Here is a 26,462-nt window from a genome sequence, read left to right as displayed (position 1 = left end):
TCCAGACCGATACACTCGAGCACCTTGTCATGATTCCCATACGCCTTTGCCTCTTTGAGCCACTCCCCCATGTTGGCCATTAACTTGTAAGCAAACTCCGGGTATGAATCATTGTTCTCTTTTACGGCGTTGCGAAATTTTTGTCTGAAACCTTCCGCTGACAACCTGTATTTCTTGAGAAGGCTCGACTTTACCTCACTGTACTCGTCAGCCTCCTCTTTCGTGAGGCGCGCGATTACTTCTGAAGCCTCCCCCGGAAGTAGGGAAAACAAGCGTTGAGGCCACGTATCCTGGCTGAAACTTTGCCTTTCACAAGTTCTCTCAAAGTTGACGAGAAACAGCCCAATGTCCTCCCCTAACTTGTACGATCTCATTAGGTCCGTCATTTTGAACCTGACCCGCTCTGCGGTACCGGATGCCTCGCTGCCTCCTGTTCTACTATTATGGCTAATCTCTAGCTCGAGGCGCTTCATATCAAGCTCGTGCTTTCGCATCTTATCTGCCTCGGCTTCTGCCGCTTTCCTTTCGGCCTCGGCCGCGGCCGCCTTTATTTCGGCCTCGGCCGCGGCTGCCTTTCTTTCGGCCTCGGCCGCGGCCACCTTTCTTTCGGCCTCTGCCGCTTGCCTCTCCTGAATCTCCTCGACACATTCTGACAGCTCGTCATCCTCTGCCCCCAATGCGAGAATCGCCTCTATCAGCTCTGGCTTTCTTTGAGAGTCCGACACCTCCAGATTCAACTCCCTTGCAAGAAGCAACAACATGGACTTTCGCAGGGATTTCAGATTCATGGCTGCCTCCAGTACCGCTGTCTCTGTTCCACAAAGATTTCTGTCCTGCAACTAATTAACCTTGACGGCAACGACAGCTCTAGATACCTGCCTTGCCTCAAGTTTTCCGTTAACTTAGTCTACAAATAAAGCTTTAAAAGCTCTTACACGGAATCCTGCCCTGTCACTGTTAACCTTGACGCCACTGACAGATAGAGCTTAACCAAGCTATCACACAATTTCTGCCTGACGCAAGTTACCTGTTAACCCAATGACCAAGACAGCCCCTCTCTACCAGCTTTTACTTAACACATAGAGTAAATGCCTGGTAAAATTTAACAGAGAAAGCCGGCACTCACCCCGTTCGCAGTCATGTCTCCGGCGTCGCGCCTCTCAGAAGTGCCGTTCGATTCCCTCTGGAAGTCGATCAGCTCGTGTCCTCCTTCTCCTGTCGTCCCGTTGTTGAACTTCGGGCTCACTCCGTCCAGTGGTCGCTTTCGGGGTTATCGGCTTCCCGCCGCTGCCATCCAGTTGTGGGGACTCCGGGTTCAGCTGGTCTCGTTTTCGGTAGCTGGCCCCGTCGCAGGATCCATCGTCCAACAATTCAGCGAGAAGAAGCGCCCGAACGAACAACAGAGATTTATTTACATGTGGAGAAGTGGTCAACTGACCCAAAGAGAGAAGAGTGAGTGTGATACAAAACGTCTTCGGCATTTTATAGCGCCGCGCCGTTGACACTGGGCGCCCCGTCCGCATCGTCAGCCAATACGGTGTCTCCGGCCCCTCGGCCACGAGAGAGGGGGAAACACACCTCACAACACATGGAGTGGCACATCCCAACACGAGGTCCATATATGGTCACGGCGCCCTAAAATGTTACCAAATATGGTCACGAACGCACAGCAGACCCCGGAGCTCTCCCGGCGAGGAGGAACCCGAATGGGGAGGTGGGGGTGGACGACACCGTCAGGTAAAGAACCGGTTCTCCCCCAAAATCTTGCTGCTTGGCTCCCCAGGGCCGGTCGTAACACCGTGAAACTCCTAACAAAGCGTCACCAAGCGGAAAAATATTGGGTGTTTATGGCAGCAGTGCGTTTTGTAGCGTTCGACCGCAAATTTTCACGATTGTAATGGCCTCTACAATCACCTATGAGTTCTGAAAAGTTGCGTTGGTGCCGCCTGGCTGGAGGCTAGATGACGTCACGGTAAGAATGCTTCGACGCCTGCCGTGGCGCGCCTACACAACATGCGCTCGCATCGTGCGCTTTTTGCGACCACTTTTTGCTTGACTCAAGCTTCAGATAAATGACGAAAACGGCATTGGTAATGTTCCTAGTAAAATAACAAATAAATTTGTGTTCAGGAAAGCTACGAATGGTTACCGCGCTCACCGTACACGCTTTTATCAGATTTGTGTTATTGCGCGAGTATGGTTTGATTATCGGCTGCGGCAGCCGCATTCCGACATGAGTGAAGAGCGAGAACATAGTTGTGCTTGAATACAAATTTATTCTGTCTGGTATTCAAGTAGTGGTTTTTACTGATAAGACAGTACATTTACAATAATAGGTAGCTTTCGTCACGAGCGCTTCCTTTCAGAGGTATAATGTAATCACATCTGAAAGTTCTCTTTGTTTCAGACATAAGCGACTATCTGGCCGTTTTTTTTTTTGCCAGTGTCCCAAGCTCTACGCTCCTCATGATAGTTACAGCGCGAGAACAGAACGACGATACAGAGACAAGAAGGCCCCGAAGGACACATGTCTTTCGTGTCTTTCTTGTCTCTGTGTCGTCGTTCTCCTCTCACAAGAACACGCTAAGGCAAAATTACCCGAAAAAGGAGTAACGGAGCCCAATAGGCGCGTGCGATGAATGGATAGACCATTGAGGAGCAACCACGGAGGGAAGCGTGCCGCGCGAACCACTTAGTCTTCAAACATGCTCCAATAGGATGAGCCGCCCGGAGATCGCAGGCAGTGCGAAAAGCGTTGCCAAGGTGACCAGCCGTCCTTATCCTCCTCTGCTGGATCCGTCTTTCCCCATATTTTACTAGCAATGGTTCACGTTGCATCGCGCTTGGAGTGTTCGACCACGGCCGCCTGGATTCGACGATCTAGGAATTACGACTTGGTGCTTGTGTGTACGCTTGAATTAGCGTGGGCTGCTGCTTTTACGTTGCGCTGCACCCATGAAGTCTGAAGCAAGTCTCGACATGTCACCACGCCGCGCTGTACATCTCTTGCTTCGAGATAGTCACGACCAATACACGACATCAAGAGTTGGGAAGGCCAACATGGCGACCGAGAAGACAGCAGGCCTATCGGATATATACTTCAGTCTGACTAGGGGCAAAATTTAGCACTGGATTCTTAAGCAAGTATGTGTACAAGTAGGTTCAACTCTACTTGTCGCGTGTGCGATACGGATCGCGCTTGCCGGCAACGGGATCGGTCGTGTTGTATATCGCACGCACGAAATGCTCCGCGAAGGTTAGCTTGGCCGTCTGCAGTTCACCTGTGCTTTGCGACCGCCCAGAAATCGGCCACCATTGCCGTCGGCCTACCGTACCTTCGCTCATCGAGTGCTCGCCTGTCTTCGCCATCGCGATGAGCTCCGGGCACACGATATTGGGCTGAGACCTCGTCGCTCCGTTGGGAGTCGTCAAAAACACGTTGCGGGTTCTTGTAAAGAACTTGGTTGTAGTATGTCGCTTGCTGTAAGTGCACCAGAACGGGCTTGCGGGGCTTTCGCTAGCGTCGGAACTCACTGAAAATTGGTCGCCATTACAGTTGACTTTCCCGTCAGTCGGTCACCAGCAGCTCAGCGCCGTCCGTTGGCCGCGGCGGCAGACTCACGTTTGCGCGCTGCACTCGCTCGAGTTTTGCGAAAAAAGGCCGCATTACTGTCGATTTCTTCGGCGCAAGCTCTAAACCAGCTCGGCGCTGTTCGTGGCGGCGGCCAAGCGTACGCTCGCTCTCCTGTTCGAAGTTCGCTGGCGGCAGACACTCCACGTGCAGTGCCGTGTTTATTCTCGCGTTCACTTGCTGGAGCTGTACGACGCCACTCGCTTAGAGCTCGTCGAATTGTTAGTGGCACGGTGGTTCGCGGAGTTGTGCCTGCGGCCGCGGCTCCTAAGCTGTTGCGCTACGGGGATTGAAATGAGTCTTTGACGATGTGTGAGATCACGGTGAAATTATTAGCATGTCATATGTCACGTATGTTTTCATTTCACCTTGCACGTATTTCTCATATGCATTCGTATTCATCCTCTGTCACGTGTGACTCACTATTTTACATACTTATTGTGCAGCCGTGGGCACACACCGTGCTGAAGACTATGTGCGCTGGCGCCTGCGATGCCTGTCACCCATCTCTTTTGTCAGAGCAGGTTCAGAAGAACTGTGCGAGATGTGAAGGTAAAGTTATTTGTGTGTCATATTTTACACGCATGTTTTTATATTAACGTGGACGTACTTGTGAAATGCCTGCATCTTCATCTTCTGTCACGTGTGTCTAACTATTTTTACTATCTTATTGTACGCACAGCCGTGGGAACACAACAGGCAGAAGGCTGCGTCCGCTGGCGTCTGCAATGCCTGTCATCTATCGCTTCCGTCGGAGGAGCTCCACAAGAAGTGAACAAGATGTGACAACAAGACTGGACTTGTGCACTTCACCATGAATTTAGTTAAAAGAATGGAGAAACTTCATATGTGTGTAGAAAAAAATAAAATATTTCGATGTCTCACTTTTGTCTTTCGATGTTGCCGTGACTGCGAAAGCAGTTACACATAGGTGGCTAACTACTTTTTCGCGTGTTCTTTTCTGCGCAGTTTGTTGCTCATTGCGCAGAAAAACAGGCGAAAAAAGTAATAGGCCTGGTGGAGATAAACAAAAACAATGTTTGAACTGGGGGCAAAAAGTCCATTCAATTGGAGTATTTGAGTGGATCAACCATTCGTCCGACAAGGTGCAACTGTGAGGATTAAAAGTTGCCCGGTAAGGCGTAAATGTGGGGATTAACAGTAGCCCTATAAGGTGCAATGGTGAGGACTAAATGTTAGTCTCTTGAGCTCGTCTGTGGGGCTAACTGTAAGACCCTGTGCCGTTAGTCTTTAAAGGGATTATGGTTGAGTCAGCCCCATTAGTCCCCAAAAGGACAAACCACACACCCTTTTAACACCTTCTTGCCTTAGAGTGAAGGCCCCGAAGGACACGTGTCCTTCGTGCACTTCTTGTCTCTGTGTCGTCGTTCTGCTTTCGCGCTATAAATATCGTCTTGTCATACCAACTAGCCCAAGCTGCCACACCTCTACGCACAGCTGCGAAAATTTATCAGAAAGTATTTTGAAAGCGCTTGTCCGAGAATACCATGGCAGCTCTTGAATTTTTTCTCTTATGTATTTGCTCACTCTTCATGCAGTTTCACACTTTCCTCGCAGTTATCTCGGGGCTTAACCTCAGTAAAAAGTGAGTTGATGTTAACCGGGAAAACTTCACACAGCATCCTAGCAACGGCGCTGTTACACTTGCAAGTACCGGTTTGGATAGCTCACTCATGGATATATTTTCCTTGCACTTGATTGCACCCTCATTATCTTGTACGTGGATATGATGAGCGAATCCAGTCACTGACTCACTGAGGTGAAGTTCGTTTAATAATTACGTGGGCCACGCCGCTGAGAGCGCCACCAAAACCACTCAGAACGCTTATTTCAAGTTTCAGTCGTTTTCTTTGGAAACTATTATATAAAGAGTACTCGCACGTGACATAAGTATGCAGCTTGTGACACGGTGTTTGATCGGACCAGCAGTTTGCGCAAATCAGAATTTATGGCCGCATCATTTTAAACAGCGAACAGCTGTTTAAAACTAATATTTACGCAATTCAAGTGCATTAACATCTCAGCTATTCCCTGGACGTATTGTGTTGGAGCGTGTATTTGGTTCTAATAAAAGCTTTTTTCGGTAGATTCATCTAACATCTCTTTTAGCGAAAAGCGAAAATTTGTCAAATCACCTGAATGATCTGCACGAAAACCACGATGTATTCAGTGGATTCAAAAGCACTCTAATTTTATTATTATTTTTTCGGGATGCGTGTTCCGAAGCTGTTGTGCACGCCAAATTGTAATGAAGTTAGAATGATCAGCGTAACTGTTTTAGCTCCGATTTCCAGGCGCAAGCGGTGGAAACAATCAATGCCTCGCTGTAATGCACCTCCATTTTCAAAGTGAATCGGCCGTTCAGAAGGAAGTTTGCCAGTTAAAGTATCGCAGTTTTCTGCAGCTCATTTAAAAGTCGCAAGCTGTGTAAACAGCCGCATTCTACCTTGCTGCCCCGCCACGGTGGTCGAGTGGCTAAGGTACTCGGCTGCTGACCCGCAGGTCGCGAGATCGAATGCCGGCTGTGGTGGCTGCATTTCTGATGGAGGCGGAGAAGCTGCAGGTTCGTGTGCTGAGATTCCGGTGCACGTTAAATAACCCCTGTTGGTCAAAATTTCTGGAGCCCTCTACTACGGCGTCTCTCATAATCATGAGGTAGTTTGGACGTTAAACCCCACATCTCAAATCAAGTCAATCTACCTTGCTAGATACGCATCGCAACTATGAGCAGTTATCACCACCCTATCGCGTAAGAGCGGGCACACGGTGAGCGCAGAAAGAGGTGATAATCGGCCGCGGATCAAGCGAGTCGTTGTCGTGACGTCACGTCACCCCGACGGCCACGCCGCCAGTGTTTCTTCTCGAGACTTATACAGAACGGTATCGCCCGCTGCCAGGGCTGGTCGCTTATTCAACGCCGTAACTCATGTATTTGAGCAATACATTTAGCGCTGTCGTAGTCTTTCAGACACTTTCCCCTGGCTCTCCTCTCTAGTGGAACGCCGTTTATGAAGACTGTCTGGCAGAACTCTTTCTTAAAACAAATGTGGGGTTAGGTAACTGCGCAAGGTCTTAATTTTACAATGACCACCACATAACACTTTCATACTAAAAAAAATATTACCCAGTGTTAACTCTTAAACAGGTCTCAGAATACATGTTTGAAATCGGTGGATTCAATTTAGACATTGATTCTCCAACACCATTGATGGAGTGTGGTGGCTGGGTATTTCGGGCTGCATACCTCCAAATATTGTAGTCCAGCATAATGGCAGCACGCCGATTATCCACGGCAACACATAGGCTTGGTAGCCAAGACGCACACATTGATAACCATTGTGTATAGCAAGGCAATTTAAGCAGAATATTGTATGCGAAATAAAGTACGACACAAGTTTTGTTGTGTAAACTCGCAGAGAGAAGACTCAACAATTGTCGGCCATGGTGGATCGGTGGCTACAGTGCTCGGCTGCTACCTCCAAGATTATGGGTTTTACCTCAGCCGCAACCATCATATTTTGGTGGGGAAGAAATGACAGAGTGGTATAATGTGCGATATCAAAGCGCGTTAACTACCACATGGTTAACATTTCCCGAGCCCTCCATCATAGCGTCCCTCATAATCATATCATGCGTTGGAGCGTAAAGCCCAAGGTATTGTCGAATGATTGAGCAGGACAGCTGAACAGCGGACACATACCCATTTAGGGGCGAAGCTCCTTAAAGCGGCACCCATTCGTTCATCGTAGTATTCTTAGACGTAGTCGTAGTGTGTAACCAGTATACTTACCCGTTTGTGAGCCCTGCCAGGGCCGTAAAGAGCCATCTTCTCTACCAGCCGGATACCTTTTCAACCGATCGAGGTTTCCCCTCAACCTTTTAGGGGTGAACCTTCTTAAAGCGGCACCCATTCGTTCATCGTAGTAGTCCAAGTCGTAGTCACAGCAGAACAGCAGGACAGCTAAACTTGCGTTGCTCTGCTTGGTGTCCATATTTCTACGTCCTAACTTCCTTTATAACGTAAACGTACGAGCTATCAGTATCCAGAAGCTGAATAGGTGTGCGGCTCCCGTCTTCCTCCATTCGAGCTGAGCTTTACGTAGGTCTAAAAAACTCTGAGCTTCACGGTAACTAACTCAGCAACCATAGGCCTCTCGCACTTACATTCAAACAGAAAACTTTAGTTGTCTTGAAGATCGGGTGAAACGACTTGATTCCATGTAGTGCCCAGAAAATTGTGGCATCTCTAATGACACCTTGTGTAGTCTCCTTTTCGGATTCTTTCTTTATAAATGTGCAATAATAAAACAGGTCGTGCCCGGACACGAAGCTCAAAATGTAGTTACAAATACTCACCTTCAATTAATGCTTCAAGGTCTGATGTATCGGTAAAAAATCTTGGGTTAATACTAGGATACTCTTCGGGATCGGTGCTCCTCAGCCGAATGTAGCCTGATGATTTGGGGCGCAGAAGTGCTGGCACAATCATTATTACGTTGTCACCACGCTTTCGCTTGTAGTAGTTTTCATATATCTGCAATAGTACACAAATAAAACGTCACACACTTGTAGTGCATTTTATGTTGCGGTAAAATTGAATACTTGAAACATACATTTGGGTAACTGCACCTTCCGATTGCACACGCATTATTCACACTTATAACGACCATGAACTTCCAAAACTTAAGAATATCTTTTGAAAAACAGACAGAGGATACAATGCTTTCAATGTAGGGAAGCAACTGCCTTGTTCTTTCTTTTAATTGCATTGACTAAAACAATTTATATGTTTTCAAAGGCATACACTGTCCTGGGGCCATAGCACTGACGAAGGCAACGGTTGACGTCTCCGACTTCAAGCTTTTTATTTGAAAGAAATTGTGGCTGCAAAACGGAAATCAATGCGCACCGCACACTGATAGCAGCGAACACAGCATCGGCCGTCGATAAAGAGAAAAGTGCACTAGCGTCTCAGCTTTTATACGTGCATAATCGGATGTTCTGGTCTTATCTATAGCAACCACGAAAGTTCCAGTGTTAACTCTAGATATATATGTGGGTTTAACCACCATATGAATGTGAGAGATGCTGTGGTGGAGTGCTCCGAACATTTCGACCACCTGGGGTTCTTTACGTGCAGCCAAATATGAGTACACGGGCCTACCGCATTTTCACCTCCATCGAAAATGCAGCTGCTGCCGCCGGGCCGCGAGCTGCGGGTCAGCAGACGAGTACCTTAGCCACTAGACCACCGCGGCGGGGCAAGTCCTAACTTTAATGTTCGAAATGCGCACGTATTGTGACTCGCAAGGTTCTAAGATTGTCTAAGTCACTTCCAACCGTTTCATAACTCTTTGAAATGGGCCACTGGTCTTTGGAAATGGGCCACTTTTTTGCCCCACACCGAACCGCCAGTGCCAGGAGGGGCCGTCTGATCGGGAGGAATGCGTTAGTGAACGGAAACATACACACACCGCTGATATCAGAAAGGTGAAAGGGAGAGGGGGAGAGAGGTGAAGAGGAAGTAGAGGGAAGAGTGAAGGGGGAACTGGAAGGAAGAGTGGAAGGGGGGCACCCGAGGGGCGTCCACCGTATATTATTTTTCTCATCTTCTTCTCTTTTTTATTCTTTTTCTTTCCTTTTCCTTTTTTTCTTTTTTTTCTTTTTTCTCCTTTTTTTCTTTTCTGTCTTTTTTTTTCTCTGTCCTTGCCCTCTGATTTGAAATTGTATAAAGCTGAGCACCAACAAACTGTATCTTTAATCCTGATGAAGGCCAGACTCTAGGCCGAAACATCGAAATAAACCACGTTGTGACTGCTCACGGAGGATCTACTGGACTATATATATATATATATATATATATATATATATATATATATATATATATATATATATATATATATATATATATATATATATATATACTTTATTTTGACGAAAGCCGGTCCCACGGCCGCAACGTAAAGAAACCTTTCTGTTTTTCGACGTGTGTCTTCTTTTTATTCTTACTATTTACCGGCGTCCAAGAATTTATTTCCTGCAATTGTATATATCTATATATAGATATCATTATTATTGTGTCAAAACACGGAAAAACGAGCCCTTAGGTATACACTTCTTTTCCTTATATATATATATATATATATATATATATATATATACTGAGCGTACCGAGCGAGCAAGGCCTGGCCAGAAGAAACGGCGGCGGACGCGCTCCTACGTTCGGGATACGCCAAGGTGTCCAGTTCTGCGAGCGTCGTGAACTTCAGCGAGAACACGGCGGCGCAAATTTTTAGGCACAACAATGAGAAGGTCGGGCCCGTCCGGTCGGAAATTGCGATGGTATAGCACACCCTTTTGAATGACAAAGTAGCGGACGTAAGCGTAATTTGGGGAAGATTGCATACGGCTGATGATGTCAAGCAGCACTGGATCACGCTTCTGTTCTTCCCCATTATTAAGGAAGTCGGACACTTACAACATAGAGTTCTCCGTGGGCTCGTCAGTGTCCTCAGGATCATCAACGGGGTATCGGGAGAGGCAATCAACATCATGGTGTAGGCAGCCAGATTTGTAGACCACCGAATAGGAAAACTCTTGTAGGCGCAAAGCCCAGCGACCAAGGTGGCCTGATGGATCTTTCAGAGAGTTAAGCCAGCAGAGCGCGTGGTGGTCGGTAACTACCGAAAATGGGCGTCCGTATAGATAAGGTCGAAATTTCGCCACTGCCCATTCAAGAGCCAAGCACCCACGCTCTGTGATTGAACAGTTACGTTCAGGGGCGGATAGGAGGTGGCTGGCATATGCAATAACGCAATCATGACCATTTTATGTCTGAGCCAGCATTGCACCAATGCCATGTCCACTTGCATCTGTTCGGATTTCCGTAGGTGCAGCAGGATTGAAGTGTGCCAGAATCGGAGGAGTAGTGAGAAGAGCGATGAGAGTCGAGAACGCAGAAGCCTCTGCGGAGCCCCGTGAAAAACGGGACGTCTTTCTTGAGGAGCTACGTAAGCAGCCTCGCTATGTGCGCAAAATTTTTCGCGAAGCCTCGGAAGTAGGAACATAGTCCGATAAAGCTGCGTACATCCTTCGCAGACCGTGCTAAAGGAAAGTTTTTGACGGCGCTCATTTTTGCCGTGTCTGCTTGTACGCCGTTAGCGTCTACTAAATGGCCAAGTACTGTGATTGATGGCGTCCAAAGTGACATTTTGAAGAGTTGAGCTGCAGGCCTGCGCGACGGAAGATTCTCAAGATGGCTGAGAGGCGCTCTATATGAGCTTCAGATGTCGGTGAAAAGACGATGACGTCGTCTAAGTTGCGCAAACAGGTGGACCATTTAAATCCTCATAGCAGGGAGTCCATCATTCGCTCGAAGGTGGCGGGCGCGTTACAAAGGCCGAAGGGCATGACCTTGAACTGATATAGGTCATCGGGGGTGATGAATACCGTCTTTTCACGGTCCATTTCATCTACCTCTATCTACCAGTAGCCGGAACAATGGTCTGTGGAGGAAAAATAGTGGGACCCATAGAGGCAATAAGCGCATCATCTGTTCGTGGCAAAGGGTACACGTTCATTTTGGTAATTTTGGTATGGTGTCAATAATCAACGCAGAAACGCTATGCACCGTCTTTCTTGCGGACTAGTACTACAGGAGAAGCCCAAGGACTGCACGATGGCTCAATAATGTCCTTGGAGAGCATTTTATCGATCTCACATTGGATAATGTGATGCTCGGCCGACGACACCCGATATGGACGCCTAAGAATAGGATGCTCATTACCAGTGTTTGTGCGGTGGGTCATACCAGTACCTTTCTCCAACGGACGGCCGCTGAGTTCAAAAACGTCGATGTAGGAAAGTAGAACGCGCTGGAGCTCATAAGTCTGCTGCGGCGTTAAGTTGGAAGGAATCATCCGCTTAATAGCACCGTCGGAGCAAGTGGCAGATTGATGTTGAGCGTGGGGGTTGCAAGGAGCGGCCATCGTGAAAACATCTACCGCATTGTCTTCTAAGGTGCAGAGCAATGCCAAAGACATCCCTTGTGGCAGCACTTGAGGTGTCAAGCTAAAGTTCACAACTAGGAGGCACGTACAATTTCCTGTGACAGACAAAATGGTGTGCGGTAATGTAATGCCACGGTTTATGAGGACATTGGTGATAGGGGTCAGAACATAGTCACCGTCGGGAACTGGTGGTATTGGGACGAGCTCCATGTAGGTCAGTGTCTGTGGAGGAAGGCGCATGTGTCCCGTTGTGCAGAGATGACTCGGCCGTTGTGCAAGAGGTTCTGTTGCGGGCAAGTGTGGACGGAACGTACTGGACGAACAGTCTATGAGGGCAGAATGCGCTGACAGGAAGTCGAGGCCTCAGATTACGTCGTGGAGGCATATATCAAGGACGGTGAAGAGAACAACTGTGTGTCGATCCGCAATGCTTACACGAGCGGAGCACATTCCAACGATAGTTGCTATTCCGCCATCCGCAACACGAACGAACTGAGTGGTCCCAGGTGTGAGAACCTTCTTGAGCTTGCGGCAAAAATCACTCGTCATCACAGAAAGTTGAGCGCCGGTGTCGACAAGAGCAGTGACAGGTACGCCGTCTACATGTACGTCTATAAGGTTCCGTTTTGTCGGTATCGTGAAGAGAGAATTTTCGCTCAAACCGAGCGAGGCAGCGCCACCTCCCGGGGCTGCAGCACTTAGTTTTTGTCGGGGAACCTCGTGAGAAGGCGGGGAAGACGGTCGGCGGGGCTGTGGGGAGCGAGACTGGTGACGTTGGGGGGATGGAGAGCGGGAGTAGCGGTGTTCAGTAGCAGGTGTCTTGGCAAAATGGTCGCGGCTGGTCTCAAGGCAATAGGCAGGACGTGCATAGATGGGACAACAGGAGGCTTGTACAAGAGGACCCCAGCGACTTCTGCAATGGCGAGAAATGTACTCGATTCGGTGACACGAGAAGCAGCTGGGCTCGTCATCGTGTGTTCGCCATGCGGACGGATTACGGAACGTTGAGGGAGAGCCGGTTGGCAAGGGACGTGCAGGCGTGTATTGGGGCTGGAAGTCGGTGCGGGGAGGCGGTGAGATAGTGTGAATTCCCATGCTGGCGATTTTCTGCGGGACGACTGCTTGAATGAGGGGCAACCTTATTGGAGGAGAGGGGTCAGGAGACGTTGGTCTCACCTTAGCTGGAGCAGCCGCTTCAAGTTCGCGCCTGACGAGTCGCGTGAAGTTGTCAAAGGTGTCTGGTGAATGATATGTGTCGGGACACGAGGACGTTGCAGCGGTGTTCAGAAGGCACTGGAACTGATGGGAGATGCGCCTGCTTTTAACTTGTTGGAACCGGCGGCATCCTTGAATGATCGCATCAACAGATGACATATTGTGGAATACCAACAGGTTGAAAGCATCGTCGGCGATACCCTTTAGGATATGGGCAACATTTTCGGGCTCTGGCATGTTTTCGTCAGCTTAGCGGCATAGTGAGAGGACAGTCTGAATGTAACCGATGTAGGGCTCCGCGGAAGATTGTGCGCGATTCGACAACTATTTTTTTGCAGCTTCACGAAGACCAGGAGTGTTGCCGAAAAGCTCACGGATCTTTTCCTTGAAGCTGTCCCAGCTTGTTATGTCATGCTCGTGGTTGGCAAACCAAACACGAGGGGTTCCGTCGAGATAAAAGATGACGTTTGCGAGCATAAGTGTGGGATCCCACCTGTAAGTAGCACTGACGCGTTTGTAGAGGCGTAGCCATATGTCGACGTCGAGACCCTCGCGACCTGAGAACACGCCTGGGTCATTGAGGGTGGGAAGCGTCACGAAAGTTGTTGCAGGCGCTGGGTTGACAGGCCGGGCAGAATGGCGGGTGACCGGGGAGGATGTAGCTGAGTCTTGAGTGGTCATGTTGAAAGCCGCGAAGGAGCGTCTGCTTCGGAATTCCGTGGCGAGGACGGGCATCATACAATTTCACCAAATATGTTACGAGAATGAGACTGACTCGGAGGGGTAGTCAGAGATGTATTTACAGCTGGTTAGGCTAGCAGCGCCAGCCACACAGAATAGCTCGCGCCAGTCTATATACTTTGTCTTCTTCAACTCCTTGCATTGGCATGTAGCAATTATATATATATATATATATATATATATATATATATATATATATATATATATATATATATATATATATATATATATATATATATATATATATATATATATTAGGGGAAAAAGTGTATACCTAAGGGCTCGTTTTTCCGTGTTTTGACACAATAGTAAGGAGATCTAACAGACAGTAATTCCAAGGAATGTACAGGGGAAGATATTAGAACCAATGGAATGTAAATAAGAAAAAAGAAAAGTGGGTGAAAAATAACCAGCGGTGAGCAGGAAACAAACCTACGACCTTCGAATAACGCGTTCTACGCTCTAACCACTGAGCTATCTCAGCGGCATTCCCTCCATCCACTTTTTGGGTTTATATGTGAATTTAGAAGTAGGGGTGTCAGTCAGCGCCATCTATAAGCCAAGTGACGAGTGTGAAACACTCATTTATGCGCATGTGTGGCGTCACGTAGCACGTGAACTTATTACGAGCGGGTAGCTGACTACGGTCTGCTCACGGCTGGTTATTTTTTTCACCCACTTTTCTTTCTTCTTATTTACACTTCATTTGTTCTAATAACTTCCCCTGTTCATTCCGTGGCACTACTGTCTGTTAGATCTCATTAATAATATTGATATATATATATACACACACACACACATATATATATATATATATATATATATATATATAATGTACCTCCGCCGCTGGCAACACTACTTCCACCCCCAATGCTTCCTCGGAAATAGAGGCAGCGTGTATGACGGTGCCGCGCACAACGTTTTCCAGAGTAAACGCACTATTTTGCACATGATCTGCGAAGACATGCAAAAGGTGGAATTTGTTTCTTGATGCTACATTCCACAGATTTTCAGTTGTCATAGTGATCCCAATCTGTCGTTCATCTTTACATTTTCTTTTTAAGGCCATTACTGGACTGAAGTTGCCTTACTAAATTGAAAACTTATGCCGTTTTGATTACAAAAAAACAAGTAGGAACAACACAAAACTATTTTCGTTCAAGTTCAATAAAGTTTCGCATATATTCATGGTGAAGAAAGGTTTAAAGCATTAATATTGAAGTAAAAATTGAAGCTCACCTGTGATACGCCTATCAGACCAGCTAGGTATCCTGCTTCGACAGTCGTGGGGTTGAGTGTCACGAGAAGAAACTGAATATTTGGGTGCGTCGGATCAGCATCTGGCGTGCTCAAGAACGCGACGCACTCAACACCGTATGCATGAATAAGTGGCCCTGAAACAAGAATTCAGTACAGTTTCGTGTGTTTCCTAAACGTCCAACAGAACCTCGCCAAATGATGACAAGGGAACTATGGCTGCACGCTCTGGCAGGTTAGTAAACATAGAGAAAAAGATAGCGTCTACTATCTTTGAGCCCAATTCACTAAATTCAGGGTACCTCCTTAGTAGCCGGTAGCTATTGCAGTTCTTACTCACCAGTAAGATTTTGTTCGTGTTTTTCGCTAGATCAATACTGGGTCAGTCATATGCTGCATGATTATTGTCAGATGGCTAAGCCTGAATAGTTATGTCATAAACTACTTGTAATCAGAATAAAATAGCTTGCCATCTTATTGGAAAAACATTTTCGTGACTTTCGCGCACAAAAGCACTAATCTCTACGACAAAATGAAGCGTTCAATTTGAAAGAATAGATAGATTCATCACCTAAACTTAGTCCGAACGGCAGCTGGAAAAGTTGGTGCATGCAACTGTACAGCTGTGCATTGAATTATCCTTAGAAATACTAGTAAAGCCTGAAGCCTACAAGTATTTACACTCTCGACATCACTTTCTGTTTAAATTAACTTGTTATCCGCGAAAACACACAGATATGTTTTATGACAACATACTTTGAGTTTGCCCACGAAAACAGGAGCACACTTTTCATTGTAGTGCGTGGGTTTATCATAGAAAGCACTCCATGTGTAAACGCACAGAGCTACCAACAACGAACCTTTTCGTACTTTAATTACCCATTCAAAATATCATTTGGGGTCCTTTTAGAAGGCTATTACATGAAGGGATGGCTATATTTCAAAGCAAAACTGCAAAACAAGACGTGAGAAACGTGTCATATCTGTGCACGAAATACAGCAGGAGTATATGTCAAGAAAAGCATTTAAAGATGTGTAATAAATACTTAAATAAGCAGCAACATGTATAACATAAACATGAAGCTATAAAATTTTCTGATACATAATAACAATCATAGATGCAGAATTACGGTGAACTTACACTGTTGCAATATATATTAATGCGTACATAACTAAAATAGGTAGTGAATGTGTCTACGTAAAGCTTTTTATGAAATAAAGCCTAAAAGTTGGTAAGTTGGTTTCAACCAATAAGTATAACGCTAGCTTCCTACATTTATGATTGTCCGCGGTGTAAATGATTCCCGATAAAGAACGTGTCAACACTATATGCTTGTCTATCTTGTTTCGTTAGGTTAAGGCACGCAATCGTCTGCTAGTGCACGCATTAGGGAATGCTGAGTTGCAGTTTGTGCGGGAGCATTAGGGCTGAAAAAAACGAAGATTCATCTTACGACAACCAGCAGCCAGTGGACAGTGAACCTTACTGCTCTAACACGTAGTGGGTGGAATGAAATTCGTAGCACTGCTAGCTTTACTTTACAAGGACTGCAGCTGTAGACACCATGTTCTGATTCGATGTGCAGTTCACATCGCTGATAGCCATTCGGAAAGTTCTTCTCGCCAGCAACATATAAACGCCAGGGCTCCATAAATAGTTTTGCATCGCAATTTAATTGTGCATTTCACAGAGAATTCAAAATATAATGGCAAGACGAATTTCAAATCAGACTTTTTCTGGATTTTCTGCAGCAGGATGTTTCCTACACTTGGCTCGTGCGTGTGCAATTTGTTTAAAAAAACTACGTGTGTGTTTACATTCCAGCGATGTTCTCTCCGACAAATCAAAATACCAATCACACGCTTCGTCTGTATAACAGCAGTAACATAAGTATTGCCCCATGCATTACGTACTCATTGTGTTATATCTTCTGAGTTTAATATACTCTGCAGGCTCAATATGTGATAATATTTAGTGTTCACAATATTGGTGTGCATTTTCTTCTCTGTTTGCAAAAAATACTGTACGTTAATTAAGCCTAAAATGTTTTTTGCGCATAGAAATAGGTGCACTTCTGGACAATTTTACTATCGTGCTTTGAAGCTGACATCGCAATCTACATCGCCTAGTGTGCTCATTTTACCACCAAATATTTATGTTCATATTAATTTTCCACCCGTTCCCATGCAGTTAAAGCATGGGAACGTCATGCAGTTAAGCAAGACGAATATTTAGCAGCCCTAAACCAATACAGGGCTTTGGAATGCGTAACTGATGGAGTGGATCCAGCAAGTTGGTATACTCTCATCCTCGGATGCAAAAAAAAAGTATTGACGTCATTTTGTGTGATTTTTTCAGGTGTGGATAGTCGACCTAGAGAATTATGATTGCCGACACTGTGGGAGCGATGTCCATTCACTATTATTAGTATGAATGGCTTTACATCCCAAACCAGGATTTGTTTGAGACACGGTCTGGTGGATGCCTCAAGAAAGTTTGTCTACCTGGTGTTTTTTGAGGAGCACTGACATTGCAAAGTAGGTGGCCTTCTCGTAATCCCCTTTCATCGAAATGCTGTCACCTGAAAAAATCTCAAACGCGCAATGTTTGGGTCAGCAGGCAAGCACCATAACCATTTCTTCAAGGTTCAAGTTCGAGGGAAATTTTGGTGGCTTAATAGGACTAACATACTCAACGATAGGAGTGCTGTGACACACTGGCTAGAAGTGTCCAAAGAGAAAAGCCGAGTTTTATGTTAGTCCCACTTGGCTCATTGTTGTCATAGCGGGAAACTATTCGACTAACTCAATCCTAGATATCTTGAAGAACCAGAGATTGAGAAACCTTAAAGTGAACGCAAATTCGAGTTGAGGACGTGCAAGTGTTAAGAATTGTAATAAATGGACGTTAGATAGCCAGTTGCGTGATTTACAACCAACCTACCCAAGGCATTTGAAGCGTTTATGCGGACGGTTGTATATCAAGACCAAACGAACATCTTGGTGTGAGAGTAACACTTAAATCTTTACAACTTTTTTGCACATTTATTACAGCAACAAAAGTGAAGAAAATGACTGTTAGATGTAGAAAACTTGATAGAATGGTGAAAATTAGTGTTATCATTGGCCCTTGCATCTGTTCATTATTAAACTGACCTTCTCGTGTAGAGTTTTATCTCTTTAGAAGGTTCGAATCGAGCCATGAATACTCGCATGTAGTGTAGCGTTAGCTACGTAGGGGAACATTACTGAAATGTAGCCAGTGGCAGAGAGTCAGATTCATTCTAAAATATGCCAGATTCATCGTGTTAACATGTTATTACAAACGCAAACTTGTGAGGTTGATTCATAAAGGTTCATAGGTCACATATTCGAACGTGGCCACTGCATTCGCATTTCGATGGAGGCGAAATGGTAAAAGCTCATGTACTATGAAAAGTCAGTGCATGTTAAAGAAGGTCACATAGTCAAATTGTCCAGATCCCACAACTACGGCCTCTCGCAAAATGATATCTTGCTTTTGGGACGCAAAACCTTACATAATCTTGTAAAAAGTAACCAATACTCACAGTCGAATGAAAGAAGCAATTATAATCAGTCTGGTGCAGGTACTAGTCCGTTCATCGTCACCTGTATTCTGCGAAGCTTTGTTTAGATACGAAGCAGCTTATTCGGTGTGCATGTTTTTTCGCATACGCAACAGCAGGCCCGAGCGCTGCCAGAACGCGCTCATGTATTAGCGCGTTCCGGCCTGTGTACTGTGCTAAGTAATACGCAGTGGCCCTACCCCTTACAATCTCTCAGCATTCATGTAACTGCTTGGGAGAACTAGATCTTGCAGGCGCACTATGAATCAGTGCATAGTATCCTATTTGTTATTTTGTTTGTTTTATGTTGCCCCTAATACTATAGCGCTCATATAAACCGTTAGAATATAATATATAGCATTAGAATGTATCGCTGGCGGTATTTAACTGGCAGGAAAACACCCCTGACCCTCTGCAGATAATGTAAGACATATATATATATATATATATATATATATATATATATATATATATATATATATATTTATATATAAGATAATTTTTCTACATATTGTAACAGTGCGAAAACTCGAAAAAGAAAACGCAATATATTGTTCCTAAAAACATAAGCGCACATGAAATTTTAAAATGCTCTTGATCTGCTCTTACCTGTTCTAAATAGGACATACTTTGACAATGTAGATGGTAAATAGTAGTTAAGTTCTATGTTTTCCGCTGATGATGCTGCGATTCCGTTCACGGTGACGTGGTCGTACAGATTCTCGCCTACGGGAAGATCAGCAATGACGTTGATCTGAAAGATGTGTGGAGCGGATCAGAGTGAGCAGTGTGAAAGGTTGAATATACGGGAATTTACTTTTTCAGTGAAACAAGAATTTAGATTGCTTGCAAGGATATACCACAAAGTAGTGCGGGCTGGCGCAAATGGTGGAAGGAGGAGAAAGATGAGGACAAAACAGGTGAGGACCCAGAGAGACGCAGACCAAGCAGAGACACGAACTGATATACATGGGCGCCATTTGTTAGTTCGTAGTTTCACTACCTCTTTGTATTTTTTGTGCCCTACCTGTATTTTTTAACTAGAAACCAACTAGCTCAACAGTAAAACCTCTTTAATTATAATGAAGTGAAAATGAATCGTTCTTTTTTCTTGGCACACAGTTTCGGGGTACCCGTTCCTGCGTTAAGTGGCGTCAGCATCGTCGCAAATGGCAGAGCGAATGAGGATGATAGTGATCGTGGAATGCAGTGCAGAAGATGACAGTAGTCGGTGATGGCGAGAAGCGCTTAAGGAGGAAGGCACGCCAGTGCTGAGAAAACAACTTCCGCGCCTGTCACTCGTGATGCTGCAGTAGTAAGCCTCGTCACGCGTTGGTTGTTACGGAGTGCACCCATTCGCAACCTTCCGCGTTCTCATGGCTAGTGAGGCCGTCGCGCTAAGCTAATTGTACGGCAGTTGATTTGAAGTGAGCTGCATGGAATGGTCCACGCCAGTCATGCTATTCTTGGTCTTTCTTTTTGTAATCCGTGTACTTATGTACAAAAAAGTGCCATCAGCTCTTCCCAATATACACTGATCCAAGTGGCAAAAGAGCTTCGTCGGCCACAGCTGCTGAGCGAGCTCGCTAGCAGAGGCTAAGCGCCACTACTGCCATAGTCCAGGGCAGTGCGCTGCTGAAGCAGAAATATTTGCCTCAAAATATCGCAATACCCGAACACCCCGGGAAGCGGCACTTAAATATCACATAACAAAATATCGCCATAATTAATAAATATTTGTGTTATTTTCATCTCCGATGTCCGCATCAGCATGCCTACATTTTTATAATGAACACTACTGATGTTTAACGGCTGCTTTAAATGACAACACGAGTGACGAAGTGCAAGAAAAAGTAGTATTGAAACAAGGTATGTTGTGTTCATCCTTTGAAAAGCCCAAAAAGCCGAATATTGATGCGTAGGAATGATCGTCATAATGCGTACACAATATCAAACACAACAACAAAGGAAAGTTAGGAACACCCTTGCACCGAAGTAAAAGGACTCTTGCTGCCCATATACTTTTGCCCTCTGCATCGTCTCGAGGTGAACTGTCTGCTGTTGAGAGCATTTCTCTGAAAAAATTCGTCAAAGCAATAATCTCGTGTGCAGACAGTTGGCCACTAATAGGTACAAACAGGGATTTGAAGTCGCACTCTCTTGATATGTGTACTTTCGCTCATGTACCTTCCCAACAATATTGCCTCAATACCTAACCTCTATAAAGGCACAACAACGAAAAGAAATGGTATCTTTCTTTTAAATTTAAAGCATGTTTTTCGTCTTTTAATATAAAAGAGGAAGCCGGGAATGAACGCTGAAAACTGATAAGAAGGCCGCGGCGTTTTTATATAATATGGTGACAGAAAAATATATCACCATATGAAAATTTACATAAAAATACACGTGCCCCTGCAACGTACAATTTACTATAAAAAGTAAGGAATAATCTTACAATAATGAGTGAAAGGTTTACACAAACCAGAGTCAGTAAAATATTATTTATTTGCTTTGTAAACTAGCTTTATTGAACCATGAAAATCAATATTCATTGGTATTTTAGTATGTTGACAAGTACCTAAAATCTTATTTTCTACTCCGCAAAGCTTGCTTCACTGCACACATTGCGATACGTGATTCGAAGCGTGGATCAGTCAAGACGTGCACTGACTGATATGATGGAATAATGTTATACCAGAAACACCGAAGTATCGAAACAATACTTACAATAACAAGTTTCAGCATAGTGACCTACATTTTTTCTGTCTCAAGTTTTTTGCGAAAGCGAACAGCTCAGTACATTGGGCTAGGGTGTTCATCAACCTCACTTAAGATAAATTGGTATACTATGAATTGGTTACAACCATAAAAACTGTAAAGTACATGGCAGCCCCCCCTTTTTTTACAGCAAAACTGGCAGTTATAACTTATCATATCCGTGCATCATATCTGCATACAACATACAAAGAAGTGGCAATGGGATTTCATTATCTCAAAACTGCTCTTCAAAGTATGCTGTGTATTTTAATGAGGATCATTTTTGTTATAAAACACATGCTCTATCTACATTCGACATGTTTCAGTAGAGTATATATCCTTCCGCGGTTATAGACGCCACTGCAATGTCACAAAGTTTCCAGCATCTCAGCCAAAAGTTTGAAGTGTACATTATCCTGTTGAATGCAAGTTGATGCATTTTGAAGTGGCCAAAGGGTAATAGATCTCGCAGCCATCTCAAGGTCACTTGTCTTTTAACGCGACGGCGGTAAAGAGCTCGTTTCGCAGACACTCGGGCGTCGGCGTTGTTGCTGTGAATTTCAATAGTTTTGAGCCAGAAATGATCATCTTAGGCGTGAACAAAAAATCCATCCGAGTAGGGATGAAACCTGGTTCATATTCATGGCAGGCACGTGTTCAGCCTCAGAGCCATATGTCTGCTTGTGATTGCAGAAGAATACTATTTTGTGCTTGAAAGTAGAGTGATACAAAATTTCTTGCTTTACAACACACGCAAATTGTAAACATCCTTCACAATACAACACTAAATATTGCAGCAATAATTTGTGGTAGAAGTGTCAAATGTCATGGGGTGTCAAAACATGTGATTATTCCAATGACTTCATGGTTTAAAGGGGCCCTCAAATACTTTTTCAAGAAACCATGAAACAGATTCAGTTAAAGAGCTCATTGGCTCCCAATTTATACGCTGCTAAAATTTTAGGGATTGGTCCAGTACGAGCAGAGTTACAAACATTTGTCGCAATCTGTAATCGCATTCTCACTTTTTTTGTCCCAACATAAGAGCTTGAAGCTAAGCAGGGAGGGACAGCATAGACCAAGAAAATACGTAACGCGCTCCACGGGACCTTGAGAACTTTTTCCTTTAATTCCAATGCGCGACCTCTCAGTGTGATTGCTTGCGCACGCGTGGACAAGTGGTGGCCTCCCACAGTGGTCCTTTTAACGACCGAGCGCGCCATGTTCAAATCAGCCAATGGCGAATAGAAGGTCTTCTACAAGTGATACTACACTGAAAGCTGTTATGAGATTAAAACTAGGGTCAAGCACAGTTTTGTGGCACCACCGCCACCGTTGGTGTCCATAACCACATCACACAAAATTATAAAAAATACTAGCACTAATGACACAGCGGGGCTCGAACCTGGGTCTGCTGGGGCCAGCCCAGTATTTTACTACTGAGCCACGCCGGTGATTTTTTTCGTTCATGCATGGAAATAGTGGCAATCAAAGGATGTGATATATAGCTATAAAATCAATCGTTTCAACTATATGCTCACGTGTACACATGCACAAGACACATTTTCATACAGTACAAGGAACTTTCAAAAGTCTGGTAAACAAACACGCATGTCCAGAAGTTCAAGCCACTCCCGAACAGGGTCGGACGCCTCTACAACAATACGCACGTTGGCTGCCTCTTCTCGAAAACAGACTCGGTTGAGCGAGGTGGCTCAGCACGTCTGTGAATCTTGCGGCTCCTCCATAATGACTAACGGCCCAATAACATAATTAAATCGTATTGAGCATAATTGTTCAGAGTTTTTTATTTGAAAGGTAGCAGCCTAACACCATGAGCTGTAATAGGAAAAAAATTCTTTTTTGATGGTTCTCTTGAAATGTCCCAAAAATAACACGCATCACAGCAATGAATAAAACAAGGCTCGATTGTTTCAGGCTCGTTCCACAGTCTGGAATTTAGTGACAAGGGTACGTATATATCTTTTTCATGAAGTCACGTCCTTACAGGTAATGTGGAGGTGTGTAGCCTAAAGAAAATTGTTTTCCCTGCTGGCGATAAACGCATTTTAAGCATACGGTATAACACATCGTGAACAGTTCGAGATAAATATGGCTGTCGGTAAACAGGTTCAAGGGAGAGGGTGCTGACAAGTGCAGCAGTCAGTGTCACTCTTTCTACACTGTAGAGATATTCTAAAGAGAATCTTGCTTTCAAAAACTGCATGGCCTCAACAATCTTTAAAAAAAACTCCACAATTGCGCTTTTTAGCCACTCATGTCGTGACAAAAAAAGAGAGCTAGTAAGCAAGTCGATTCCCGATAACATTCAAAAGGAACGGGTGACACACGTCCTCAAGGTAAAAAAAAATTGCATCCCCAGCTGCCGTACAAACAAACGCACAAGACTAAGCGCCCCCCCCCCCCCTTCTGAAGCGGAGGAAAAAGGTTGTCTCTTCGCATGGCTTCTTATGATGAATTCCAAACGAAGCAAGCAAATATCCAGCAAAACGCCTGGATATGTACGTGAGAGCAATGCAATACTTGTAGAATATAGATAAGCTTTGATGCAAAAAAAAAGATTTTGCATGCTTCAGATCTCCAAAAAAACGAAAAGATCCCACCGTTGCCAAGTTAACGCATTTCGACTGATGGTGGTTAAGGTGGACGTCCAATGAGGGTCACTATTACAGTGGGTATCAAGAGGCACACCAAAATAACGAACTGGAGCACTATTACCACAAATATTTGCAAACACCGAGGGAGTTAGTGCCCATGTGCCCAATCAAGACCATCTGGTTTTATCAAAACTTACTTAAGCTTCGGAAATTTTACAAAAAACTGTTCACTGCTTCTTCAACACTCCGTTTATCCAGGCAGAACGAGGCATTGCATTTGCGTAGGATAAGACTCTTATTTCCTCTGATTCATATCTATAGCCTCTAATACCTAAATGAAGCAGTACACTTGCACAAAGCGGTTCCAAGCATACAGCAAAAAGTAAAGGCAAAAGCGCACACCCCTGACGCACTGATGAATTTGCCTCTTTTATAACTGAAAGCGTGTGATCCACAAGTATACTTTCTGTGCACTTTTTATAATATAGTGATATGCCATTGTACAGTGCAACTTCTAACTGGAGATGTCTGAGAAGTCGAAACAAGAATCATGTCGCACCTTGTCAAAAGGCTTAGCAGGGTGAATTTGAAGAAGAGCTACCTGATTCATGCTATCGTCAATGCATTCAAGAACTTATTGTGCTACATAGATATTTGACTGTATGAGCGGCCTCTTATTCCACATGTTTGATAGGCGCCTACACAATTAGTATTCACCGTTTGCAACCTGTTCGTGAGTATTTTTGCAAATATCTTATAATCAACGTTTCTTAAAGAAATAGGCCTATATCCAGTTGCTTTTTTGAAACTTCGCTTTCGGCACTTTTCGGGATCAAAGTAGTGTGGCTCTGATAAAAGGAAGGAAGAAGTTCCCCAAGTTCATAGGATTCTTCAAAAAGCGTCTAGAGGAAAGGAATAAAAAGTTCTTGATATGTTATGTAAAATTTTGCGCTAAGGCTATCTTGGCCGGGAGTTGTGTTTCTTTGAAAAATTCTGATTGTAATCTTAATTTCTTCCTGATTTAATAGTCAATCAATAGTGAGCCGATCATCTTCCTGTAAATTGGCATTGAACCAATGAGTGGTTCAGATCTTTCTCTATAGTCATCCGTAACCTCAGCCGCGGTGAACAGGCTTCTGTAAAGATCTTCAAATGCGGCTGTTATTTGCTCTGCGTCTGTGCAATGACTCAACTAGTACTATCAGCTTAAAAAGTGCGTATCGCTTCTCATCCCCAAGAGCTCTTTTTGTGGACTTATCTTCAGCAAAACGAATAACACGAGGGCAAATTATTGCTCCTCTGCATGCTTCTGTCTCATATTTCTGTATTTGGGCCCAAACTATATATACATCATCCCCATAACTCCGGCTCTTGGCTTTCAAAAATATGAAACCGATAATTAAATCGTAAAGATAACGTTTTTATCTTTATTCCTTTCTGCTAGCTCACATGGCACGCTTAACGCTTCGTTCTTAACTTTTTCTTTGATAATTAACCATTGAGCAGAAATTGGCAGCTGTCAATGTTGAGTTACGTCATGGAGCAATTTTTTTGACTATTTTAGCAAAACATTCCTCTTGCAAGAGCTGTACATTTAGCTTCCCTCATTCCCAATTTGATAGAATCTTGCAAAATGTTTTGGGGCCCCATGTAACTGGCACTAAACAATGATCTGTGAAAAATATAGGCTTTACATCATAGCTGTGAATGTGTGACCATAGGCCTATAGAGACATAAGTACGATCGAGCCGAGCATGATAGACGGCCTTTAAAATCGTAAACCTCAATAAGGCAGGCACATGCTCTCTCACATGTCAGATTATGGACACTCATGATCTGTTTCATTAAAGGGGCAATGACATCGTAACGAATTCCTAAATATGATTGATCCTTAGAGTCACAAAAAAATAGAAATCCCCTATCACAATTTAGCAACGAAGCTTAGAAAAGACAGAAAGTATTCTTTTCATTCACTTTTGAGGGGTCATAAACACAAAAAAATCTCCAATTTTCAGAATTAAAAGAGATGTCAAAGTAAATAGGACGCCTTTCCCCATTAATATGCAGCGACACCAAAGAGTGACCCAGCTGCTTTCTAACTAATAAGAAGCATCCAGTAGAAGCACTACGTGCGTACGTGCGTTGCTACTGTGAAGATTATAATCTGGGAACGTTTGCAGTGCAGAGCTGAAACTCGATCTGACGAAATCTATGTTTAATTCACTGCAAGAACATCCTCGTCATGTTGCCTAAGCACGTGTTGTAACTGCCGCTGACACCTTACATTTCCTAAGCCACCTACGTTCAGTGTCGCTACACTTGGGGGAAGGTAAGCGAAGTAGCCCTTTTGCTTACCTAAAGTTTTGTTGACCCCATTTTGCCACAGGCAAACTTATGGCTTCAATTCCCTTGCGCTTTTTTCTGTCACCTTCGTGAGTATGCTGACACAGGTGGCGCGTTTCTCGATCACTTCCTAAAGACACAACACGTTGTGCACATGAAGACGCGTGTTCTGCTTTATCTGACGCCACCACTATTGCTTCGTCACTCTTCGGTGCAAGGCGTTTTTTTGCCCGGCAGCTCTTCATTGCCTCTTCTGCAGCTTCTTCATCAGGAGATTTTCCTG

At 44.5% G+C, this 26,462-nt stretch overlaps 1 protein-coding gene across 1 annotated transcript in view; it reads right to left on the bottom strand.

The window, feature by feature from the left end:
• LOC119185536 (glucose dehydrogenase [FAD, quinone]-like) overlaps window positions 1-26,462 on the bottom strand; it is a 123,659-nt gene that overhangs the window by 25,597 nt on the left and 71,600 nt on the right. The window contains exons 7-9 of the mRNA XM_075886695.1: window positions 19,071-19,215; window positions 14,857-15,011; window positions 8,009-8,186 (exon numbers count right to left, since the gene is read on the bottom strand). Coding sequence (XP_075742810.1) covers window positions 8,009-8,186; window positions 14,857-15,011; window positions 19,071-19,215 — 478 coding nt within the window. The remainder of the gene's footprint in view (window positions 1-8,008; window positions 8,187-14,856; window positions 15,012-19,070; window positions 19,216-26,462) is intronic.

Source organism: Rhipicephalus microplus, chromosome 1 (genome assembly GCF_043290135.1).
Source record: "Rhipicephalus microplus isolate Deutch F79 chromosome 1, USDA_Rmic, whole genome shotgun sequence".
Classification (NCBI taxonomy): Eukaryota; Metazoa; Arthropoda; class Arachnida; order Ixodida; family Ixodidae; genus Rhipicephalus; species Rhipicephalus microplus.
Note: the sequence above shows the minus strand (reverse complement) of the source record. Positions and strands in the feature narration are given on the sequence as shown.